Consider the following 20,262-nt stretch of genomic DNA (forward strand, 5'->3'; position numbering starts at 1 on the left):
GGGTTCAGCTTTGGATTTGGCCCCACCTCTGCGTGTAGGTCGCTGGAGGGCATCTGTTCTTCGCTCAGACAGGACGGGGTTAAAGGAGCAGCTGATTCCGGGGCTCTGGCTCACTCAGGCGCGGGGGAGGGAGGGGTACGGAGTGCGGGGCGAGCCTGCGGCGACAGAGGCCGGCATGACCTTGCACCAGCCTGAGGTGAATTCCCGGGAAAGTTGTCCTTGGTTCCCGGGACCTTGGCAGTGGCGGGCTGCACAGGCTCCCGGGAGGGGAGGTGTGGATAGTGACCTGTGCTCACACACAGGCTTCTTGGTGGCAGCAGCAGCCGCCTTAGCGTCTCCTGCCCGTCTCCGGGGTCCGCGCTGATAACCGCGGCTCGAGCCCGTCTCTGGAGCTCCTTTAAGCAGCGCTCATAATCCCCTCTCCTCGCGCACCAGGAAACAGAGAGGGAAGAAAAAGTCTCTTGCCTCTTCGGCAGGTCCAGACTTTTTCCCGGACTCCCTCCCGGCTAGCCGTGGTGCACTAACCCCTTCTGGCTGTGTTCACGCCGCCAGTCCTCTCCCTGCACTCTGACCCCGACCTACCGAAGCCCGAGCCTCAGCTCCCAGCCCCGCCCACCCCGGCGGGTGAGCAGACAAGCCTCTCGGGCTGGTGAGTGCCGGTCGGGCACCGATCCTCTGTGCGGGAATCTCTCCATTTTGCCCTCTGCACCCCTGTGGCTGCGCTCTCCTCCGCAGCGCCGAAGTTTCTCCCCTCCGCCACCCGCAGTCTCCGCCTGCGAAGGGGCTTCTAGTGTGTGGAAACCGTTCCTCCTTCACGGCTCCCTCCCACTGGTGCAGGTCCCGTCCCTATTCTTTTGTCTCCGTTTATTCTTTTTTCTTTTGCCCTACCCAGGTACGTGGGGAGTTTCTTGCCTTTTGGGAGGTCTGAAGTCTTCTGCCCGCGTTCAGTAGGTGTTCTGTAGGAGTTGTTCCACGTGTAGATGTATTTCTGATGTATCTGTGGGGAGGAAGGTGATCTCCACGTCTTACTCTTCCGCCATCTTCCCAATCCTCTCCCATATTCCCATTTTAAGAGCACTTGATTTGCCTGCCCAAATTGTTTTAAAATAGCCTGTCTAATATAATAGCAGATCCAGGGGTTGTCTCTTTCTTATAGGGAAGTTCAATTTATTGATGAGAGGACGAGCTAATTGTCAGTACTAAACATGTGCTGTTGAGGTGACAGTTTGTGTCTTCTACTTGAGGCATGTCTCCCAGTGGCTCTTCTGACTGTCTAGGAGCACTGTCAGTCAACAGCTCCCGTCTGTCCATTTACCCATATGCAGGCAGAAACTCACTGCATCTGGTTATGAAGGTGCTTCAGTCCTAGATTTGCCACAGGTTATCAAAGCTAAAAGGAACCTTCAAGAAGGCCTGATCAGGGAAGACAGAGGTCAGCCCCCCTACACTCTCCAACCTGTGATTGGTGTAAACAGTGCTGACTGATTGCAGTGTTCTTCCTCTACTAAGCTCCAACTTGGCTGCACAACGCTTTTCCAATATGGTAATCTACAGCCATGACAGTGAAGTAGAGTTGGCACTCAGGAACCCTATTTCCCTTCCCTGATCCAGCTTAGGCTTCTAATTTCCAAGCAAAGAAGCCAAGGCCAAGAAAAATTAAATGACTTGCCTACAGACACTAGTAAGTTAGTATTAGAGTTGGGATCTGATCCCATTTGCTTAGTTCTTTAAGATGTCTAGGTCTTCCTCACGCACAGAAATCCAAAGAGCCATATCAAGTCCTTATCTCAAGATCAACTTTTTATCTAGTGTCTTAGAAACGGAGAAAAAGAGCCAAAAATGCATTAATCCATTTATAAGAAGTTGACTCTGTTCACACATTGTGAGACGGGTGGATAATAAAGGTGACATACCATCCTACTTCTTTCTAAAACAGACCAGAAATTGAGAAGCCTAAAAGAACTGTACGCAAACTTCCTTATTTTCCATCAGGATAATACATAATCACCCTGCTTTTTTAAATTTCCCTTTAAACATGGAGTAAACATTTGTGCTCAGCTTCCGTGAATCCACTCAGCGGTAAATATTCCATGCCACAGAGTTGTAACAGGCTAGATTAGGGACTGTCCTGACAGCAGTCACCTTCTCTGTGTGCTGGTTTCTGTGATGCTTCTAAATCTGTCAGGGCACAAACTTTGTCTTAGAAGCCAGTCTGTGTTTCATCTTTGTGCCTGTTCAGTGCGGTGATGGTGATGCCTCTCTTGGAGATGAACTGTAATCATATCTCAGATCTACATTGGAAAATTTCACTTTCAAATCATGTGGCCTTGTGTCTAAAAGTAGAATGTCGAATTGAACGTTGTTAGAGTCTTGAAGTTCTGAGGAAAGAGGAAAAAATAGAATTTGTCAATGTTCTCTTGGGTCCAATCCTTTCCACATGACAGTATTTAGAGAAATGGGAAGGTACATTATGTCTGGTTAAAAGAAGATCAGATTGTGGGGAAGAGTATGAAAAAGAAAAAATCGCCAGGGGCACTTCTGATGTAATTGGAGAAATTTAATTTTGCTAAACTCTATTTCTTAAGCCTTTCTGTTATTTAGTATCTTCCTTTGTTCTCCAAACAGCTCTAAAACGTATACCTACACAACCATGGTAATAGGAAAAGAGCACATTCTTGGATTTGAATCCCAGTTCTCCTACCCACTAGCCTTAGGCAGGTTGCTCTGCCTGAGTCAGTTTCCTCATCTGAAATGGGGGTAACAATCCCTACCGCGTAATATTTGTGAGAAATAAAGGAATCAGTATAGGTAAAGCACTTGGCACTATAATAAGCCCCCAGTAAACATCAGCTGCTCCTCCAAGGTGGGTAGATGGTGGTAGCAATGGCTATTATTCAGACTGCGTCACACAACGCCTGGTATGTAGTAATCAATCAAAAACTATGATCTGCCGGTAGCTAGGATCTAATAAGCAAAGAAACACTCCCTTCTTTCTCTTCTTTCTCTCTCTTAATGGCAGTGATATTCCGCTCTTGTTCTCTTCCACCCTAGCCGAGTTGACCCATGCTATTGTTCCCTCTGTTTAGAATGTTCTTTCCAGCTTGTCAAATTCCTTCAGAATCCAGCTCAAATGTTAGATTTCCCTTGAACTCTCCTGACTCCTCAAAACAAACTTAGTCTGTCCTTCTTCTGGAGTCCCATGGCACTCAGTACAGTTTGAGAGGTCCTTCATAATAGCCATCACTACATTTTAAAAAGAAGTTTGTTCATATTTGTTAACCTCATTAGGCTTTAATCTCCTTGATCATGTAGACTGTCTTATTTATCTTTGCCGCCCCTGGTACGTCATGTAATACCTGGCCCATAGTGTTCAGGCAATCTTTACCAGGTAGATGAATGAATATGTTTCTCTCCAAGTTCCCATGTTTGGAAACCTCTAAGGGTTTGGTCTCTGTCCTCTCCTCTGCTCCCCTCCCCTCCCCTCTTCTCTTCCCCATCTGATATACTTCTCACATAGGCTGATACTGTGGCCTCCGAGCTGTACACTCTGCCTGCCTCTCAACACTTTAAGCCGATGTGTCCATCATAGAGGTGTTGGCACATTCTCATTCACTTTCCTGCACAGTGTAGTCAGCAGCTCATCATATCTCACTTCTCTGGCCAGCATTCAAGCCTCCCACCAGCTAGCCCTCCAAGGCACTGTCCCTCCCCATTTCCTAATGTTTCCCCTCCTACCCCATCCACAGAAGTCTTAGCACACACAGCTCATTAATACAGCTGAACTTCTACCTGCATTTTTCCAATCCTGTTTCACAAATGCTTTTCAAGAGTCTGCTATGCAAAAAAGTACCATGCAAGGTGCTTTCTAGGGTACAAAGACGATTTAAAACTTTACAACTCTTGCTTTCAAGGAACCTACACAGGAAAGAGGCACACGTCTGAATAACTATTGCAGGACAGGGCATGGGAGGTGCCATAAAAGAGGTACAGATCCAAAACTTGGGGGGTTTGAGGATTGAAAAAAATCACAGCAAGTTAGAAAACACTGAGACGTTTTTAGAGATCTCAGGAGAAGTTTTGTAAGGAGTATCACGTTTTAGACTTTAAATACATTATGATAGAGATTGGGGATTGGGAAGAGTACCAACATTACAAGGAAAAGTGAAGGGGCCAGAAGAGGGAGGGCAGGCCTGTTTGTGCTGCGTGTATGGGTCGGGGGCTAGTGAGCAGAAAGTATGAGCTGCGTAAGGCATTTTGCATAAGGCTTCGGACCACAGGAAGGCCTTCATTCTTAAGGCATTCATCCTGCTATGTCTGCCAGTCAGGATCCTTGAAACCTTATCTAAGTCACTTCTTCCCAATGCCCTAACATCTTAACCAGCCCTGATTAGCACCCACCACTTGTAATTACTTTAAATTTGTGGGCGCACTGTATCCCTTTACTTCTTGGTCATTCTCTGTGTTACTGTGACCTTCCCGGATAGACAGTCAGCTTCTTGGTGACTAAGACCAGGGCATCCCCTTACCTCCATTTTCATTCCTTTTCTGCCTTAACTCAATGCTTAGGAAGGTGTTCTTGCCACTAGGCACTTAGCAGGGTCCAGATCTGAACGCTGTGCTTCATGGTGTTCATTTCCACCTCAGAGGTGAGTTAGACAGGATTCCTGCCCCCGGGGAGTCCATATTCTAGTAACTGGTGATTATGAGCAACTTACTTAACCTCTGTGTGCCTTGGATTCTAATTTGTACAGTGGGATTAATAATCCCTTCCCTGCTCTCTTTAAATTTGGTAATAAGGACCATATACATAATAACTCTAAACTCTGCAGCATTATAGAAATGGGAAGTATTAACAGCAAATGCTTTTTGCATGAGTGAAAGTCAAGAGTAATTTTCCTTCCTGGGCCCCCAGCTTCTGAACACTTAGGAGTTCTGGAGCAGGAAGTTATGATTATGAGCAAATGAGAAACTAAAGAGGCCCTTCTACTTGTCAACTCCTTGGACGTCAGTCCAGTGCTCCATGACTACCTCATGAACGTTAGCACTATTACCAGATTACCAAGGAATTTGCTACTAAACAAAGCTATGAATTAGTGGTGGTGATTTACTGCGCAGTACAAGGCCTGGCAAATCTAGAACCCTCTATTGCCTCTCAGACAGAGGCCTTTGGGAGTGAGATGAAAAGTAGCCTTGTGTAGCTGCAGGCTGGCCCCCTGGGCAAATAAAGAAGCATGTTATCTGCATCTAAATAGTCTCTGAAGGATGCTGGTTGGAGATTGATGACCACGGTGGTAAGTCCTTCGAGTTTGGGAGAGTGGAAAGCAGGGTCCCAAGGGCTTCTGTCAGTGACAGGAGCCTGAGTTGGCAGAGGGAACCATGGCCATAAAACCACTGACGGAATTAAGAAATGGATTGTTGTCATCAAAAGCATGTATTCAAGCACCTGTCTTCTTAGACCAGTCGCTAGTCGTGTAGAATGAGTCCCTCCTCCAGTTCTGACCCCTGAGAGATGACAGCCTAAAACGGAGATGTCTTTTTCCTTTCATTCACTGCATGGATGTTTACTGAGCTGGGGGTGTAAAGACAAAATTCAGTCCCCACTTTCACAGCGCTCACAGTTCACCCTCATGAAATAAAGGGAGTTATAGAAACAGGGAGCTGATGATAACTGAAATCAGTGTGAATATGACGTGCCAGAAGAGGTCGTGTCATGGAGTGACCTGCAAGGGTGCTGTCAGGAATTTTGGAAAGGAGGAGTTTTTAGCTTTAAGGCTCTGTAAGAGAGGTAGCTTAAAAATAGCGTTGGCTTGAGAGATACCCCAGAATCCCTAGGAAGGAAGGCCCTAAAGTCCCTGAGTTGGGAAGAAGAGCCCTCTTGGCAAAGGTGGTGGTAATCCACTGGATGAGGGACTTTGGAGGTGGAGGGGAATGAAAGTACTCTACAATGATTGTGATGGTGGTTACACAACTCTGACTATACTAATTGTATGGTATGTCAATTGTATCTCAATAAAGCTGTTTTTGTTTTTTTTAAAGAATCTACTAGAGAGGAATAGATATGGGGACAGCAAGTCTGATAGGTCTGGGGTTACAAAAGTTTAGGAAAGAGACTCGCATCACTCATTAGGACTTTGGCCTTGAGGGAGTATTGAACTTGTGGAATGAAATGGAAAGATGGGCAGCATTTTGCATCTAACAAAATGTAAGCCAAAAGGGACACACAGATTGGGTACCTGTGCCATCACCAGGATACCAAGACAGAATCGTAGAGAAAGCAGCTCTCTTCCCTAGGTTAACTTGATTTGGAAGGGAAGGAGAATTAAGTATATCTGTAGAGAGGTTATTTATGGAGGCTGGAACGAAAGAGTAAAGAATGAGTAGAAGCAGATGAATAGATTTGTGTCCCCATCAGCTTATTTTTTCAGGTTGAATATGTTGATGAGATCATTTTGGCCCTGAGTAACTGTATAGGAAAAATGGACTTTAATCTTGACTCCCTGGGCCAACAAGAGAACATAAGATACTTTAGAGTAATGGGAGAAGCAGGAGGCAAATCGAGGCAGAGTGGTTTTCTTTTGTTGTTGTAGTTGTAGTTACTACTCTTCTGTGTATTATGGGTGGACTAGAAACCTATTCTTTCCTCCTTCACTCACTGTGTGGCTTTTATTCCCAAACGTTCATTCATTTCTAGGACATGGTCCGGCGTGGAGAAATCATAGACAATGACATTGAGGATGAGTTCTACCTCCGGCGCTTGGATGCAGGGCTTTTTGTTCTCCAGCACATCTGCTACATCATGGCAGAGATCTGCAATGCCAACGTGCCCCAGGTAGGAGGGGGCTGCCCCTGGATGGGCCCTTCCTTCCCTGACTCCTTGCTTGCCACCTGCTTAGGTAGAATGGAGCGAATCACACTCTCCTTGAACTCCTTCACTCTGTGTGGGCCCTCTCTTTCAGGGGGTGAGGTGAATACTTTCAATGACGTATTCTGATGTCTACCAGGGCAAATGATGCTTTTTCTTTCTCTTTCCACTCTTCCCCTTCCTTATTAGATTCGCCAGAGGGTTCACCAAATCCTAAATATGCGTGGAAGCTCCATCAAAATTGTCAGGCACATCATCAAGGGTGAGTTGCACGTTGCTTGTGTCTGGGGCTCCAGGGAAATTACGCGATGCTTTCTGTCTCTGTCAATATCCCTGGAATTTGGTGCATAACATTCTCTGCACTGAAGGCTTAAGTGTGTTGTCCAGTTCAGTGTGTGTCCAGGTCATCTTGTCAGAATACCGAAGACTAACCTAGCTATTCTCTGCCTCTAACCCTCTAGTTCCAGAATTTTAAAAACACATAACAAACAAGGAGCACTAGGTGTTGGAAATTTAAAAACAAAACAAAAAAACACCAAACCAGAAATAAACAAAAAAATCTAGTTCCAAGCTGCATGTAGTGGAAGGAAATTGCTTTCTTAGGGGAAGAAAACAAGGAACTAACAAGAACTACCTGGAATTAAGGCAGAAGGAAGTGAATCTGAGGCAGTGTGGTGTAGTAGAAAAAGCATGCCTGCTTTCCAGTGCTAGCGCTGCCTTCCGCCAGCTGTGTGAGCATGATCTAGAAGAAATTTTGCAAAGGTTCACAAGATACTTACATGACAGCATCCAGTGTAGTGCCTGGCACACAGAAAGTGCTTGGGCGAATTTCCTTCACCTACCCCAACGGGTCTCTCAAATGCTGTTGTATCTTTGGCTGGGCCTGACTCAGCTGGAGTGGCTCCCAAGGGGCCTCCAGTCGGTGAGCATGCTCTCAATCAGCTCAGTGGTGCAGTTCCACCCTTGAGCCACTTAGCACAGACTAACACACATGGCGTCTAGAAGCCTGTATTGGCTTTTATAGTACTGATAATGCCAGAGTTCAGAGAGAGAGTCGTGATGGACGTAACTGCAGGCACATCATCTCTCTCTCTGACCCTTGTCCTGCCCACTTCTAAGATGAGAGATTAGGCTAGATTTACTCAGAGGGTTTGCCTGTAAGTGGCTTATAACTCCTGTTACATGTGGGAGATGAAATGTGGAGATAAATGATACATATAATAAAGTGAAGAGAAGTTAAGAGCTATGGGCTCTGGGCTCTGGCTCCTGAAACAGAATCCTGGCTCTGCTGTTTACTGTGATACCTTGGGCAAGGTATCCAACTGCTCTGGGACCTCATAGATTAGGTAAAAGGATTAAATGAGATGATATATGGAAAATATCTCAAGTTAATAAGTTCTTGGCAAATGTTAGCTATTATGAGTATTATGAACTATTATGATGATGATTATCATTAGCAGCATTATAAGTGAGGCACGGCTAAAACCCCTTGGGAAGCCTTGTGGGAATAGTAACATTGAGCTGGGTCTTAGACATTCCAAAACAAAGGAACAGTGTGAGTGAAAACATAGGACTGGAAATCACATGATCAGCACAGCCCTCCCAGGAGGGTGGGGATGGTAAATCCGTCGTGCCCATTTTGTAGATGGAGCCTTCAAGGCATTGGAATTTATTGTCTTCTCCCTCAGAAAGAGGAAAGGGGGAACTTGTTCATGAGCCTGGCCTAGCATCTTCCACAGTGGCACCATGGGTGCTCCCTCTTTCTCAGTGTCACATTCGCATGAGTTACTGCTCAGGGTGTCATGCCACCTCCTCCCTGATGTGCAGCTGTGGTGATTTGCAACCCCAGCCTTTAAATGGCATTTACTTTCAACGCCCACATGTGCAATTAGAACTTTTTATTACTCTCAGCTCTACTCTCCTGCATTTAGGCTTCTCCCTGCACCTCCATTCCTGTGATCAAAACAGTGATCTGAGAAAGGAAAAGTGTTTTTAACAGGTGCTGACACGTAGTAGGTGGCTGCTTTTCTTTCAGAGATCCTAACACATATACCTGAGGTTATTCAGGATTTCCAGTTGCTGTGAGCCAGGCTCTGTCTCCCTCAGATCCCAGTTTATTCCCCAAGTGCCTGTTAAAGCACTGGGTGCATACTGGGTGCTGAGTAGACATTTGTTGATTGTCTGGGCAGGTGAGCAGGTAAGCAGCCTGCACAGATGCTGTGTTCATTCCCACCACTCTTGTTCCTCTCCCCTGTTGCTTTCTTTTCTCGCTCTGTCCAGACTCTCAGATCCCTCCTCCCAGACCCAGGTCTGGCCCTTCAACTCTCTCGCCATCACCCTTCACAGCCAATCCATTAGTAAAGCTGCCACGTCTGCCTCCAGTCTCCATCCTGAATCAATCCACTTCTCTCCATGTGTTATTTCCCATCATAGCACCCAGTTTATTTCCTTCCTAGCCCTTATCACAGTCTGTAATTACTTTTATTTATGTCTTTGTTTCCTTGATTTGTGTGTCTCATACATTAAAATGTAAGCTCCGTGACATAGGGACATTGGCTCGTTCTCCGTGTCTCCTCAGCACCTAGAGCAATGCCAGGCACATAATGGACACCCGGTGAATATTTTAAACATTGTTGAATTAAACCCTTGCATGAATTTAAATTGGCAAACGTTTACTGCGACTCTCCTCAGGGCTCGGCACAGTGCTAATACTGTGCTACTAAGGTGTCACACAGCACCTGCCCTCATGGAGCTTATAGGCTTCTGGGGAACATAGATGTAGAAATGACCAACCATAATCAAGCTAAGTGAAATACACACTCCAACAACTACTCAGCTGGCATTGCTGGGTGCCAAGCTCTGTATCCAGTACTAGAGATACAAGGAAGAATAAATAAGCAAGATCCCTATTCTTGAGGGTTCATGGTCTAGCTGGGAGAGACACTCGAAGCTAACTATGATGTGCTAGGTGCTGTGTTAAAGTTGTGAACAGCGTTAAGGGAGTGATAAGGGGGCAGTAATGGAGGCACAGGCCATACCAAGGAATCCCAGGGGAGGAGAGGCTGGTCCCAGGACTGGGAATGGTGTCCCAGAGGGAAAGGCACGTCCCAGGCAGAAGGAGCAAACGTCCAACACAGGACATCAGTGGCCTTCATACGGACTCTGCCACATCAGTGGAGGCCAAGCAGGGGTGAGGGAGGCTGGAGCATTGGGTGGGGTTGGGAGTATTGCTGGGCAAGTCTCTCGAGTTCTGTTGGGTACACGGTGAGTTTGGGTTACGGGTAGCGCCTGCATCCCTTTGTTGGCCAGCAGAGAGTACACATTCTCATTGGGGCGGGAGAGGTGCTTGTTTAGACAATTTGAAGTCAGTAGTATGGAGGTGATATTTAAAGCCAGGAGATTAGATGTCATTGCCCAGGTCAAAGAAGTCCTCACAGGACGCTGACCACTGAAAACAAACAAAAGAAAGTGTTCTCTCCAGATGCAAAGTTAAGGTTATAATAAAGGGCTCACGCTGGCCCCAGGAAGCCCATCTGCCTGCAGTGTTGGGCGGTGGAGCTGTGCCACAGGCTGCCTCTCAGCAGCCCCTGAAAGTGGTGCAGTGAGCAAGCTCCGAGCAGTGCTGAGGTTGAAAAGGGGTGAGGCTACCGCAGGGCTGGATAGGGGTGGCGTCTGGGCTGTGTTCAGGCCCACCTCTTAAAAGCCTTCGCGCCCTCCCCCTCCTGCCTCCACCCTTCATTCCATCACAATGCACGAAAAAACAAAGCCTCACAAAGAAAGCCAGCTCATCGGTCTGTCCTCTTTGATTTTAATTTTGTTTTTCAGTTTGGGTTGCTTCCTTTTTTTTTTATTTAACGTGCTAATTAGATGCAAGCTTCTTTCTTTGATTTTATGTCCTATATATTTCCTAAGTTTTGCTGGCAGGATGACAGCTGATGTATCCCTTGAGGTCTCAGGAAAACGCTGATGAGGCAAGCCCAGCAGGGGACTCTTCCCGTTATATTTCAGTCCCCTTTCTCACGATCTTCCTCCCTCCTTTTCTGTTGGGGGTGCCAAGAGAGCTGGGGAAAATTGATGGCTCACTAAAGTCCCTTGGTTTGCAGACTGCTTACTCAGTGCTCCCAAAGTCCAGCTTTCCCTGAACTGGCAGCAGCTCTGGCCTAAGGCCTCTGGTGCCCGCCTAGGGGACGGTGGTCTCTGTGCCAGAGAAGGACCACGCGCTCTGAAAGGGCAGTGACAGTCGTCCTGGCTTTTACCTTCTGGTGCCTGGCCCACGCCTGGCGCAGAGAAGGGGCTCAGCTAATGCTTATTGGGGGTACTGCTGAGGTGGTGCTTCAGGCTTCTTTGTGCTGTTCCAGAAATCCGGGACCAGTAGGTAGAGTGGTCTCTCCTGAGCACGTCCTCTGTGCCAGGCTTTTAATGTATGTTCTCTGGTTCTCACAATGGTCCTAAAAGCAGGATTACAGTCTCCATTTTGCAGATAAGGTAACCAAGACTTGTGGTTAAGGTTAAGGGATGTTACCCAAGTCACTATTAATTCTGGAAACTGGATCCAGACTCAGTCGGTCTTCCATCTGGCAGAAAGGAGAGCTCTAACTGTACCAATGGGCTGATACACTCCTACTGCATTTTAAGAAAGAAAATTCAGGGCATCCACCTTTACAGAGTACCCACTGGCATCACAGGGCACTAGGTGGGCTCCTTAGATGAGTGAGACACTTAGGAGGCCCTGTCCCCAGGGCAATTCAGTGCCATCACATGTGAAATAAATAAGCACAACACAAAGCAGATTGAAGTCAGTGCTAAGGTATGGAGTGAGACTCAAGAAAGCACAGTTAATTCTGCTGGAGATTAAAAAGGAGCTTGAAGATCCAGAGAGGCTGCACAGAGGAGGAGGTGCTTGGGGTGGTTTTTTTAATTGTGCTAAAATATGCATAGGAGTCACCATTTTAACCATTGCAGCTGTCACCACCCCCTGTCCACAGAACTTATTTTCATCTTGCAAAACTGAAACTCTGTACCCATGAAACACTCCCCATTCCCTCCTCCCCCAGCCCCTGGCAACCACCCTTGTATATTCCGTTCCTGGGAGGTTGATGACTGTAAGTAAGGAGATGGCTTCCTGAAGCCCGTGAAGGACCTCCATATGCAGATGCAGATGTACACTGAGTGGTCCTCTCCTTGGATATGGAGTAGGCACTGTGACCTGGGAATACTTCGTATAAATACTTGTGCCAGGGGTTAGCATGGAAGCCTCTGGTGAGTCTCCTGGATGTTTTAGTCACTGGTGAAAGTTGTTGGAAGATCAGGTGGTGCTGGGCTGTTTGGCAGAGGAAAGCTTAGAGGATTACTGACTCAAAACTCTTGTCACTGGTGGCGAAAAGACTGAGCCAAAGACTTCAGAATGCTTTCAGAGATTGGCTCCCGGCCCTTTGATTTGCTTGTGTTCTTTATGGCTCGAAGTCTTCTCTCAGAAGCTCATAAACACGTATTTCCATATTGATTTCAGCTCTAGGTAACCTGAGCTTTGCCTCTGTGATTTGAAAGCTGCAGAAGCTGATAGGGTTTCTCTTCCGGTGACACGTTGATGTGTGTGACTTGCACCAGGCCGTGGCTGCTATGGCCTCTAGGGTTGGGAGGCAGGAAAGGACCCCGGAGGGGCTGTTTAACCTTAGGCAGCTACTTGCCCTCTCCCTAAGCCACAGTGTCTATAAGATGAGGGTAATCTGCCTCAAAAGGTTGCTGTGGGAATTAGATGAGGTGCTGCAGGTAAAGTGCCTACATGTTGGCACGTAATAAGTGCCTGATGATGGTAGCTACCGTCACCGTTGTGATTCACATCCCAGCTCACGCAGGAATAAGCAGAGCTGAGAGGCACAGGCCAGCAAGAATTCTGGCTCTCTGTAACTTGGGGTAAGTTAGTAGATAACCGGTTTGACCCTTCCTTTACTCCTCTGTAAGAAACAAACCGAAAGTGAATACTGCCCCAAGGAAGGCTGAGGTTGAGATGCAGTTGGGGGCCTGGGACAGAATACTTGCTCAGTAAAGGCAGGTTCCTTCCTTCCCTTCCTTGGCCTAATCCTTTCACCAGTGCTGGCAGGAAAGCCCATGGACCAGCACCCAGGCCATACTCCTCAGGGCCTGGTGGGGGTGGAAGGGGTAGGTGGTGCTTTTTCAAGCAGCTGAAAGATCTGTGGGAAAATGGTCTATAGGGATGTGACCCTGTTAGCGCTGTAAGCAAAGGGTAAGTTTCCTTCTCCTCCTCCTTTAAGTAGGTTTCATTTTAATCAGATCCCTGATGAAGCTTATATCCCCAGTTGCAACCCCAGCACAACATCCTTCTCCTAGAGAAGTGACATTAGTCCCTCCACACTCATCCTTGTCGTTAAGGACTCTCTGTTAGACCTCAAGGATTTTACTTTCCCAGTTTCTATTTTGTGATTATTTCTATGTCTTCAAGCGTTTTCAGTGTAAAAATATTGGCGTTCCTCTTCTCCCCACTCACCCTTCCTCCTGCACTTTTTCAAGGGTGAGTGTTTAAGGCTTAAGGTCCAGGGATCTGAACCAGGTTTGTGAGCGCTGGTCCCAGTCTCCGTCCTCAAAGACAGTCCTTCCCCATCCGCCAGCCCGGGTGTCCCTCCCTCTTCCTCTTACCAAAAACAGAACAGCTTGTATTCCATGTCTGAATAGTAAACCTGCTGTCTAAAGTTTGCTTTAATATTTATGCGTTCAGCACTGCTGCCTGTTTTTGATCTCCATTAAAGCCTTTATTGTAAGAGCATTTGAAAATGCTGGGGAAGTCGAGAAGGGAGTCTATGTGTACACCGTCTTTCTCACTCTCCAGCCCGACTCACGCTCTTCCTGTCTCCCCTCTCCCTCTCCCCTACCCTGAAGTTCTCCCTTCATCTAGCGTCTCTCTTTTTCCTGCATTCTCTCCCTTTCTTACACACACACACACACACACACACACACACACACACGTGCGCGCGCGTGCGCACAGAGCAAAGAGGACTCTTTCCCGAGACCTCTGGGAGGAATCTGTTCAATATTTATAAACTGCTGCAGCAGCTTTAATAACCAGAGGAAGCTGGCACCACCAAGGTTTGCTCCAAATAGGATTCTACTCTGGAAACAAAGAATGAGTTGGGGTAGGGGGTAGAGGGTGAGAGGTGAGGTACACACTGTTGGTACCAGCTGCCACGGCCAGTGGGAGAGCACTCGGGGCTTGTCAGACCCGGTGGGCCTGGCCCTGTGGCTGGCTTGCTGCGGGACCCTGGCCGGTCACCTGTCCATCCAGTTGCAGTACATTTCTGAGAGGCCTGCCAGCCCTGACACTCAGTGACCTGGCATGAGGGAGCATGGCCCCAGCAGCCCACTCCACATCTGTTCTGACTGCTGAGGCCCCTTTACTCCAGGACATTCCCTCCAGAGCCTTACCTTTTTTTTTTTTTAAACATCTTTATTGGAGTATAATTGCTTTACAGTGGTGTGTTAGTTTCTGCTTTATAACAAAGTGAATCATCTATACATATACATATATCCGCATATCTCCTCCCTCTTGCGTCTCCCTCTCACCCTCCCTATCCCACCCCTCTAGGTGGTCACAAAGCGCTGAAGAGCCTTACCTTTTATGAGGACGTTGTAGCCAGACGCCCTGCCACGGCTGGGCTGCTTTGGAGATTTTTTTCCCCAAAGGATGGGGAACAGGCAGGGTAAGATAACTGCCTAGGTAAGAGGATGCCACTTTGGGGACCGGCTCCCCAGCCCCACCCCCATGGCTTTTGACGTGCCTTTTTCTCTTCTGACACATGTTCTTGGTTTGAGTATCAGTTCCTCTACCATCCTAGACTTGGGCAGGTTGCTTCAGTTCTCTAATATGCCTCAGTTTCCTCATCTCTAAACAGAGATGGTGCTCTTTGCCTTATAGGATTGCTGCAAAGATTATATGAGACAATATAGATAAACGTCTGGCACGTAAACAGTGTTCACCACATGTGAGGTCCCATTCCACTCTGTACAGGAGAGCCCCTCTTCCAGATCCTACTAACTTCCTTCACAGCCCATCTCCAGAGAGCAGGGAATCTGACTGTTTCCTCCTTCCCCGCATGTGGAGCAACAGAGGAGACTTGTCCATTGGGTGGGTGCTCTGTGTACAGCGGTGGCATGTGTTTTTCTAAGGCCTTTGGAGGGGTGATTCAGCAGGGGATTGATACAAACTTTGGGCCTCTACTCTGCGCATCCCTAGAAAGAGATTAGGTCCCTCCAGGGAAGTTGGCTTTACTTGGAAAAAAATCACTGCCCCAAAGGATCAGACTGTTTCTCCACTTCCCTCTCTCCTGGGTCTGAGAATACATTAGGAGAACAAAGTGTTACTTCAGTCCATTAAGACTCTTGCTTTCAGACCATGCCTCTGAGGGTATTAAATGCTATAATGGTCATTTCTCTCTCTCCTGGGGCAGCAACTAGATCGTTCACATGTGAGTAAGAGATACCACTTACATACAGCCCCTAGCCTTCTCCCGCAGCCCAGTTTCTGTTCTCCCATCACCCCAGCCCTCCCTTTAAGGAGACTTAATAGAAGGGATCACAGCCGTTTGCTGTTGGAGGTGATGGATGGGCCTAACAGAAGAGGATGATTTCCAGGGGGAGACACACAGCTGGCACACGTCTGAATCCCAAGTCCCGTTTTCCGGCACATGTCCAAAGTAATAAAGAGGATGGAGGAAAAATGAAGAAGTGGCAGGGGCAAGGTATTTCTCCATCACGGTGGGGGATGGGAGGTAGGGGAGGGTTTGCAGGCTTTCTTCCCTTTCCCCACTCTTTGTCTGATTTGGATGAGCAGATGTTTTATTATGCAGAAGCCTCTTGCAAGAGAGTTTTCTATTGTTCCATTTCAGGCCACCCCAGGCAGGGAGCTGGGGGCAGACCCGCAGGCACTCATTCCTGAGCCACTGCTTTGAGAGCTTATTCACAGCACCAGACTGGTAGTTGGCTCTCAGCCAAGCTCTGCTGGGAATTTAGCTGAAAGTAAGGCGGAAGCCCCTACCTTCATGAAGCTGTCAGTCTAGAGGGAGAGAGGGGACAAGTACAAGATGATCTAGAAGTCAGGCCTGCGGTGGAGACAGAGGCCTGAGGACAGGAACAGGAGTCAGAGGTGAGCAGGCGGGGCTTTGCGGAGAAGGTGTCCTTGAAGGATGTGTGGTGTTTCCCCGAGAGAGATGTTGCTGGCCTGAGCAAAGCAGGCTCAGGGAGGGAGCTAGCGTATCTTGAACATCTGTTGTTATAGGTTCTTTACATGCATTTGCTGAGGGGGAGACCACGCAAGGCCACCTAGGATTGCGAGTCAGAGTCAGGATACAAACACAGCCCACAGTGTTGCACCATCTCCTGTCTGAGGGCGGGGGCAGGGCACGGTCAACACACAGGGGATTTGGCTCTCCGTCCCGCGTCCCCGTCCACTGTGCTCTGGGAGCGACCACAGGAAACCCAGGGCCCCAGTCACCACACAGGCCCGCACTCTCATCCCTAAGCTCCACACATCATTTCTGTGCCATATCGCACCCCTTCCCGCCTCCTAAAACCAGCTGACCACATAATCTGGGGGGGCCAGGACACTTCTGAGAATAAAATGGAGGTGTGTTAAGTACTCTGTTGGGATAACAGGGGAAACGGGACCATATGTTTACCCACCTTACAACTCTTTGATTATGTTCTGTCATCAGCATCATGTCCTGTATTCCCATCCTCTTTAGGCGTATTTCCTTTATCTTCCTGCTCTAACTAAAACTGTCTCTACCGGGGATGGGTCCTCTCAAGTGGTACCTACTTTCTCCCACATGCCTTTTACCACTGGAGACGGAGGAGGGGCCTTCCACGCTCCTCCTGGGCGTCTCTAGACCATTCTTTCTCCCTCCCTCTTTCCAAAAAACACCCATTTGTTTCAATCTCATGTCAGTGGACTGTACCCCAGTGCCCCCCTTGGTGGTGCAGACACCTGTTCCCTTTATTCCCTGGAGGAATTCCAAGCTCCCTGTCACCCTCTCCACTACCCTGTCGTATTTCTTAGCAACTTCACTATCCACATCTCTTTCTCTCACGCCCCATTTCCAGTCTCTCAGTAAATCCTGCTGGATTCACCTTCAGAATACATCTAAAATCTGAAGACTTCTCACCTCTACCATGACCTCCTTGGACCAAACCACCAATCAAATCACATCTCCTTCCTTCTGCCCTTGCCACCTTAAGGGTATCTTCCACACAGCAGCTAGAGTGAGCTGGCTAAAGTCAAATCATGTCATTCCTCTGCTTAAAACGCTCTTATAACTTCTCATCTCAGGGGAAAGTCCAAAGTCCTTACAGTGGCCCGACACGACCTGTGCCCCGCCCCTCCCCGGCTCTGAGCTCCTTGCTCACCGCAGAGGGTCCAGGCATGCTCCCCTCTCAGCCCCTGCTCTGCTTGCCCCTCTGCCACTCGCTCCCAGATATTCCCCCACACACCTGCTTCAGGTCTTTAATCAAATCCCCCATCTCTGTGAGGCCTTCTGACAGCCACCCTATATATTTTATTTGCCTTTCGGTTTGTCTCCCCCACTAGAAAGTAGGCTCCACAAGTGCAGAGATTTTCACCTGTCCTGTTTTGATCAGGACTTTATCCCCGTTGCCTCAGATAGTGGTTCTCAAATGTGAGCAGCATGAGCACCGCCTGGAGGGCTTGTTCACAGACTGCTGGGCCCCGTCCTCAGAGCTTCCTAATAAGTAGGTCTGAATTGGACCCAACTCTACATTTCTTTTTTTTTGGCTGCGCCACGCAGCTTGTGAAATCTTAGTTCCCCGACCAGGGATTGAACCCAGGCCCCGGCAGTGAAAGTGCCAAGTTCTCACCACTGCACCGCCAGGGAAGTCCCCAGATCTGCATTTCTAACAAGTTCCTGCGTGATGTTGCTGCTGTTGGTTGGGGTTCCCGCTCTGAGAACCACTGGGTCTGGGCAGCATCTGCCCATAATAGCATCCACTGTGTGTGTTAAGTGAAGAAAGGCTGCAGCTAGGAGGGGACTGCGGGCAGGGACAGGGGAGTTGGGCCCTTTCCCCCATGGGCCTTGAATGCAAGACCAAGGAGTTTGCACACAACTGCCACCGTGGCTGCCACTGGAGGCATTAGAGCAGCACACACCCCACGGGAGCTGGGGTTCAGGGAGAGGCATGATGTGACCCGGCCACGAAGGACCCCACGCCTCAGATTCATGCCTAACCCTGCCTTTGTCTCCCCAGAGTATGCGGAGAACATCGGGGATGGCCGGAGCCCGGAGTTCCGGGACAGCGAGCAGAAGCGCATCCTGGGCTTGCTGGAGAACTTCTAGCGGCCCCTGGCCCTGGGCAGCAGGGACTCTCTCTGGGCCTCCCCCAGAAACAGTTTTTACGGAGCTCGATGTGACTTTTGGACAAATAAAAGCTAGTTTTGGTATTCCTGGGCTGGTGTTCTCTGTACCTTCTAACCTTTACCCAACACCTTTCCCAGCAGTGCTCACGGAACGCGTCTGAGGAAGCTTAGTGGTTGGCCTCCCCCTTCCAGTGAGGAAACTGAGGCTCTGAGAGCAGATGAGTGATAAAGTGGCCACTGGGGCTGCCCTGGGGGTTGCGGTGAGGCTGCCCATCTGCAGCTGGGAAGGGGAAGGCATGGACTGGGGACCTCTCTGGGGCTTCCAGCCCTGACACGAAGAGCCTGGGCGTGTAACACGAGGTACGTGGCTCGTACAGAAGCACCCTAGGGAGGGCTTCCTGGCACTGCGAGGCCGCCTGCAAAGCACACAGTCCTCAGAGCAGCGGTCTGAACCCCGGCCACATGTCCGAGTCACTCTGGTTGGAAGGGGGCTTAAAAGTACATATCAGTGTTGAGCCCTGCCCCAGAATGATGAAATCGGAATGTGCAGTGAGGCCCAGGCCCTGGAACTGTCCTAAGCGCCCGGGTGGCTCCTAGCGCCAGGGTGAGAGCTACCACTTTAGAGTAGACAGGGCGTCCAAATCCAGCTGCATGGTTAACCAGCTGTGGCGGTTTGGATAAGTGACTTCACCTTCTTGAATCTCACTTCCTTCATCTGCAGAGTGGGGGTAATAATACCCATTTGGTGATTTCTTTTGTCCTTCCCTCACATGTCTGTGGCTTCAGAATTGCAGTCTCACCCCTTTTACAGGGACTGTGAGAAAGCTGGTCTCCTCCTCTACAGAAGTCAGCGGTCCTTTAGCGTGTTTTTATTCTGTCACAGAGCATAGAGTCCTCGTTGAGTGAGGGGTGGAAGGACAACCGACTTAGAATGAAGTGTTTAGCCAGGGTCAGCAGGCCAGCTGCGAGGGACACTGCATGCTGTGTCCCGTGGCCACCATTCAGTCAGAGCAGCTCTGGCTGCTCAGTGAGCCCCCAGGGACAGGGCTCCAGGCGGCCACTACCATCTGGCCAGAGTTGACATGCCAGGAGAAACTGTTCGCCATCCCAGGCAGCCCCCCAGGGGGACTCGTAATAAGGTGGCACCTGTATCACCCCGGACTGGGCTGGTGACGGAGCAGTGAGTGAGGCAGGCCCTACCCTCTCGGTGCTCACGTCCAGCCTGGCGGGAAGATGGACAGTGTGCCTGTTATTACCATGAGGTAAGCACTCCCCAGGGAGGTATCTTGAGCCTGCTCCAGGGCCCGTTACAGAATCAGAGTTGCCCTACAGTCACATATGGATTTAGTTATTTTTTAATTTCACTTTTCTGTAATTATAATAGTGACCATGTATCAAATACCTGCTATGTGCTACTCACTTTACGTCCGTTCTCTCTAACCTGCACAGCAGCCCTGCTGGCATCATTATCCCCGGTTTACTGAAGCCGAAAGAGAGGTCCCAGAGAGTAAGTAACTTGTGCAAGGCCCTGGGACCAGTACGCATGGAGCCGGCATTCAAAGCGAGGACTGACTCCACAGCCCGTGCTCTGCCCTCCCTTGAGCTGCCTCTGTTCAGGAGACAATCACAGGTCCCTGACTGATACAGTCCACTTTGATCTGTTCTACTGTCCATGTGGGATTTAATGAATTCACAACAAATGTAACCTATAGAATCTTAAATTTTTTTTAATTTATTTTATTGAAATATAGTTGATTTACAATGTTGTGTTAGTTTCTGGTGTACAGCAAAATGATTGTTCCCTGTGCTATACAGTCGGACCTTGTTTATGCATCCTATATATAATAGTGAGCTTCTGCTAATCCCCAACTCCCAACCCATCCCTCCCCCACCCCTCCTACCCCTCGGCAACCACAAGTCTGTTCTCTATGTCTATGAGTCCGTTTCTGTTTCATAAATAAGTTCAGAATCTTAAATTTTTTGAACTAAGGTTTGTACTTAGATCATTAGTCCTTCAGCTTTA

The 20,262-nt window shown here is 48.6% G+C and overlaps 1 protein-coding gene across 1 annotated transcript in view; it reads left to right on the forward strand.

Moving 5' to 3' along the window:
- CTNNBL1 (catenin beta like 1) overlaps positions 1-18,323 on the forward strand; it is a 169,496-nt gene extending 151,173 nt beyond the window's left edge. Inside the window, exons 14-16 of the mRNA XM_082669611.1 lie at positions 6,692-6,829; positions 7,052-7,124; positions 18,131-18,323. Of these exons, the coding sequence (XP_082525737.1) occupies positions 6,692-6,829; positions 7,052-7,124; positions 18,131-18,219 (300 nt within the window). The 3' untranslated portion in view covers positions 18,220-18,323. The remainder of the gene's footprint in view (positions 1-6,691; positions 6,830-7,051; positions 7,125-18,130) is intronic.
- Positions 18,324-20,262: the final 1,939 nt, after the last annotated feature.

The sequence above is a fragment of the Grampus griseus genome (genome assembly GCF_964374135.1).
Source record: "Grampus griseus genome assembly, chromosome: 14".
NCBI classification, from domain to species: Eukaryota; Metazoa; Chordata; class Mammalia; order Artiodactyla; family Delphinidae; genus Grampus; species Grampus griseus.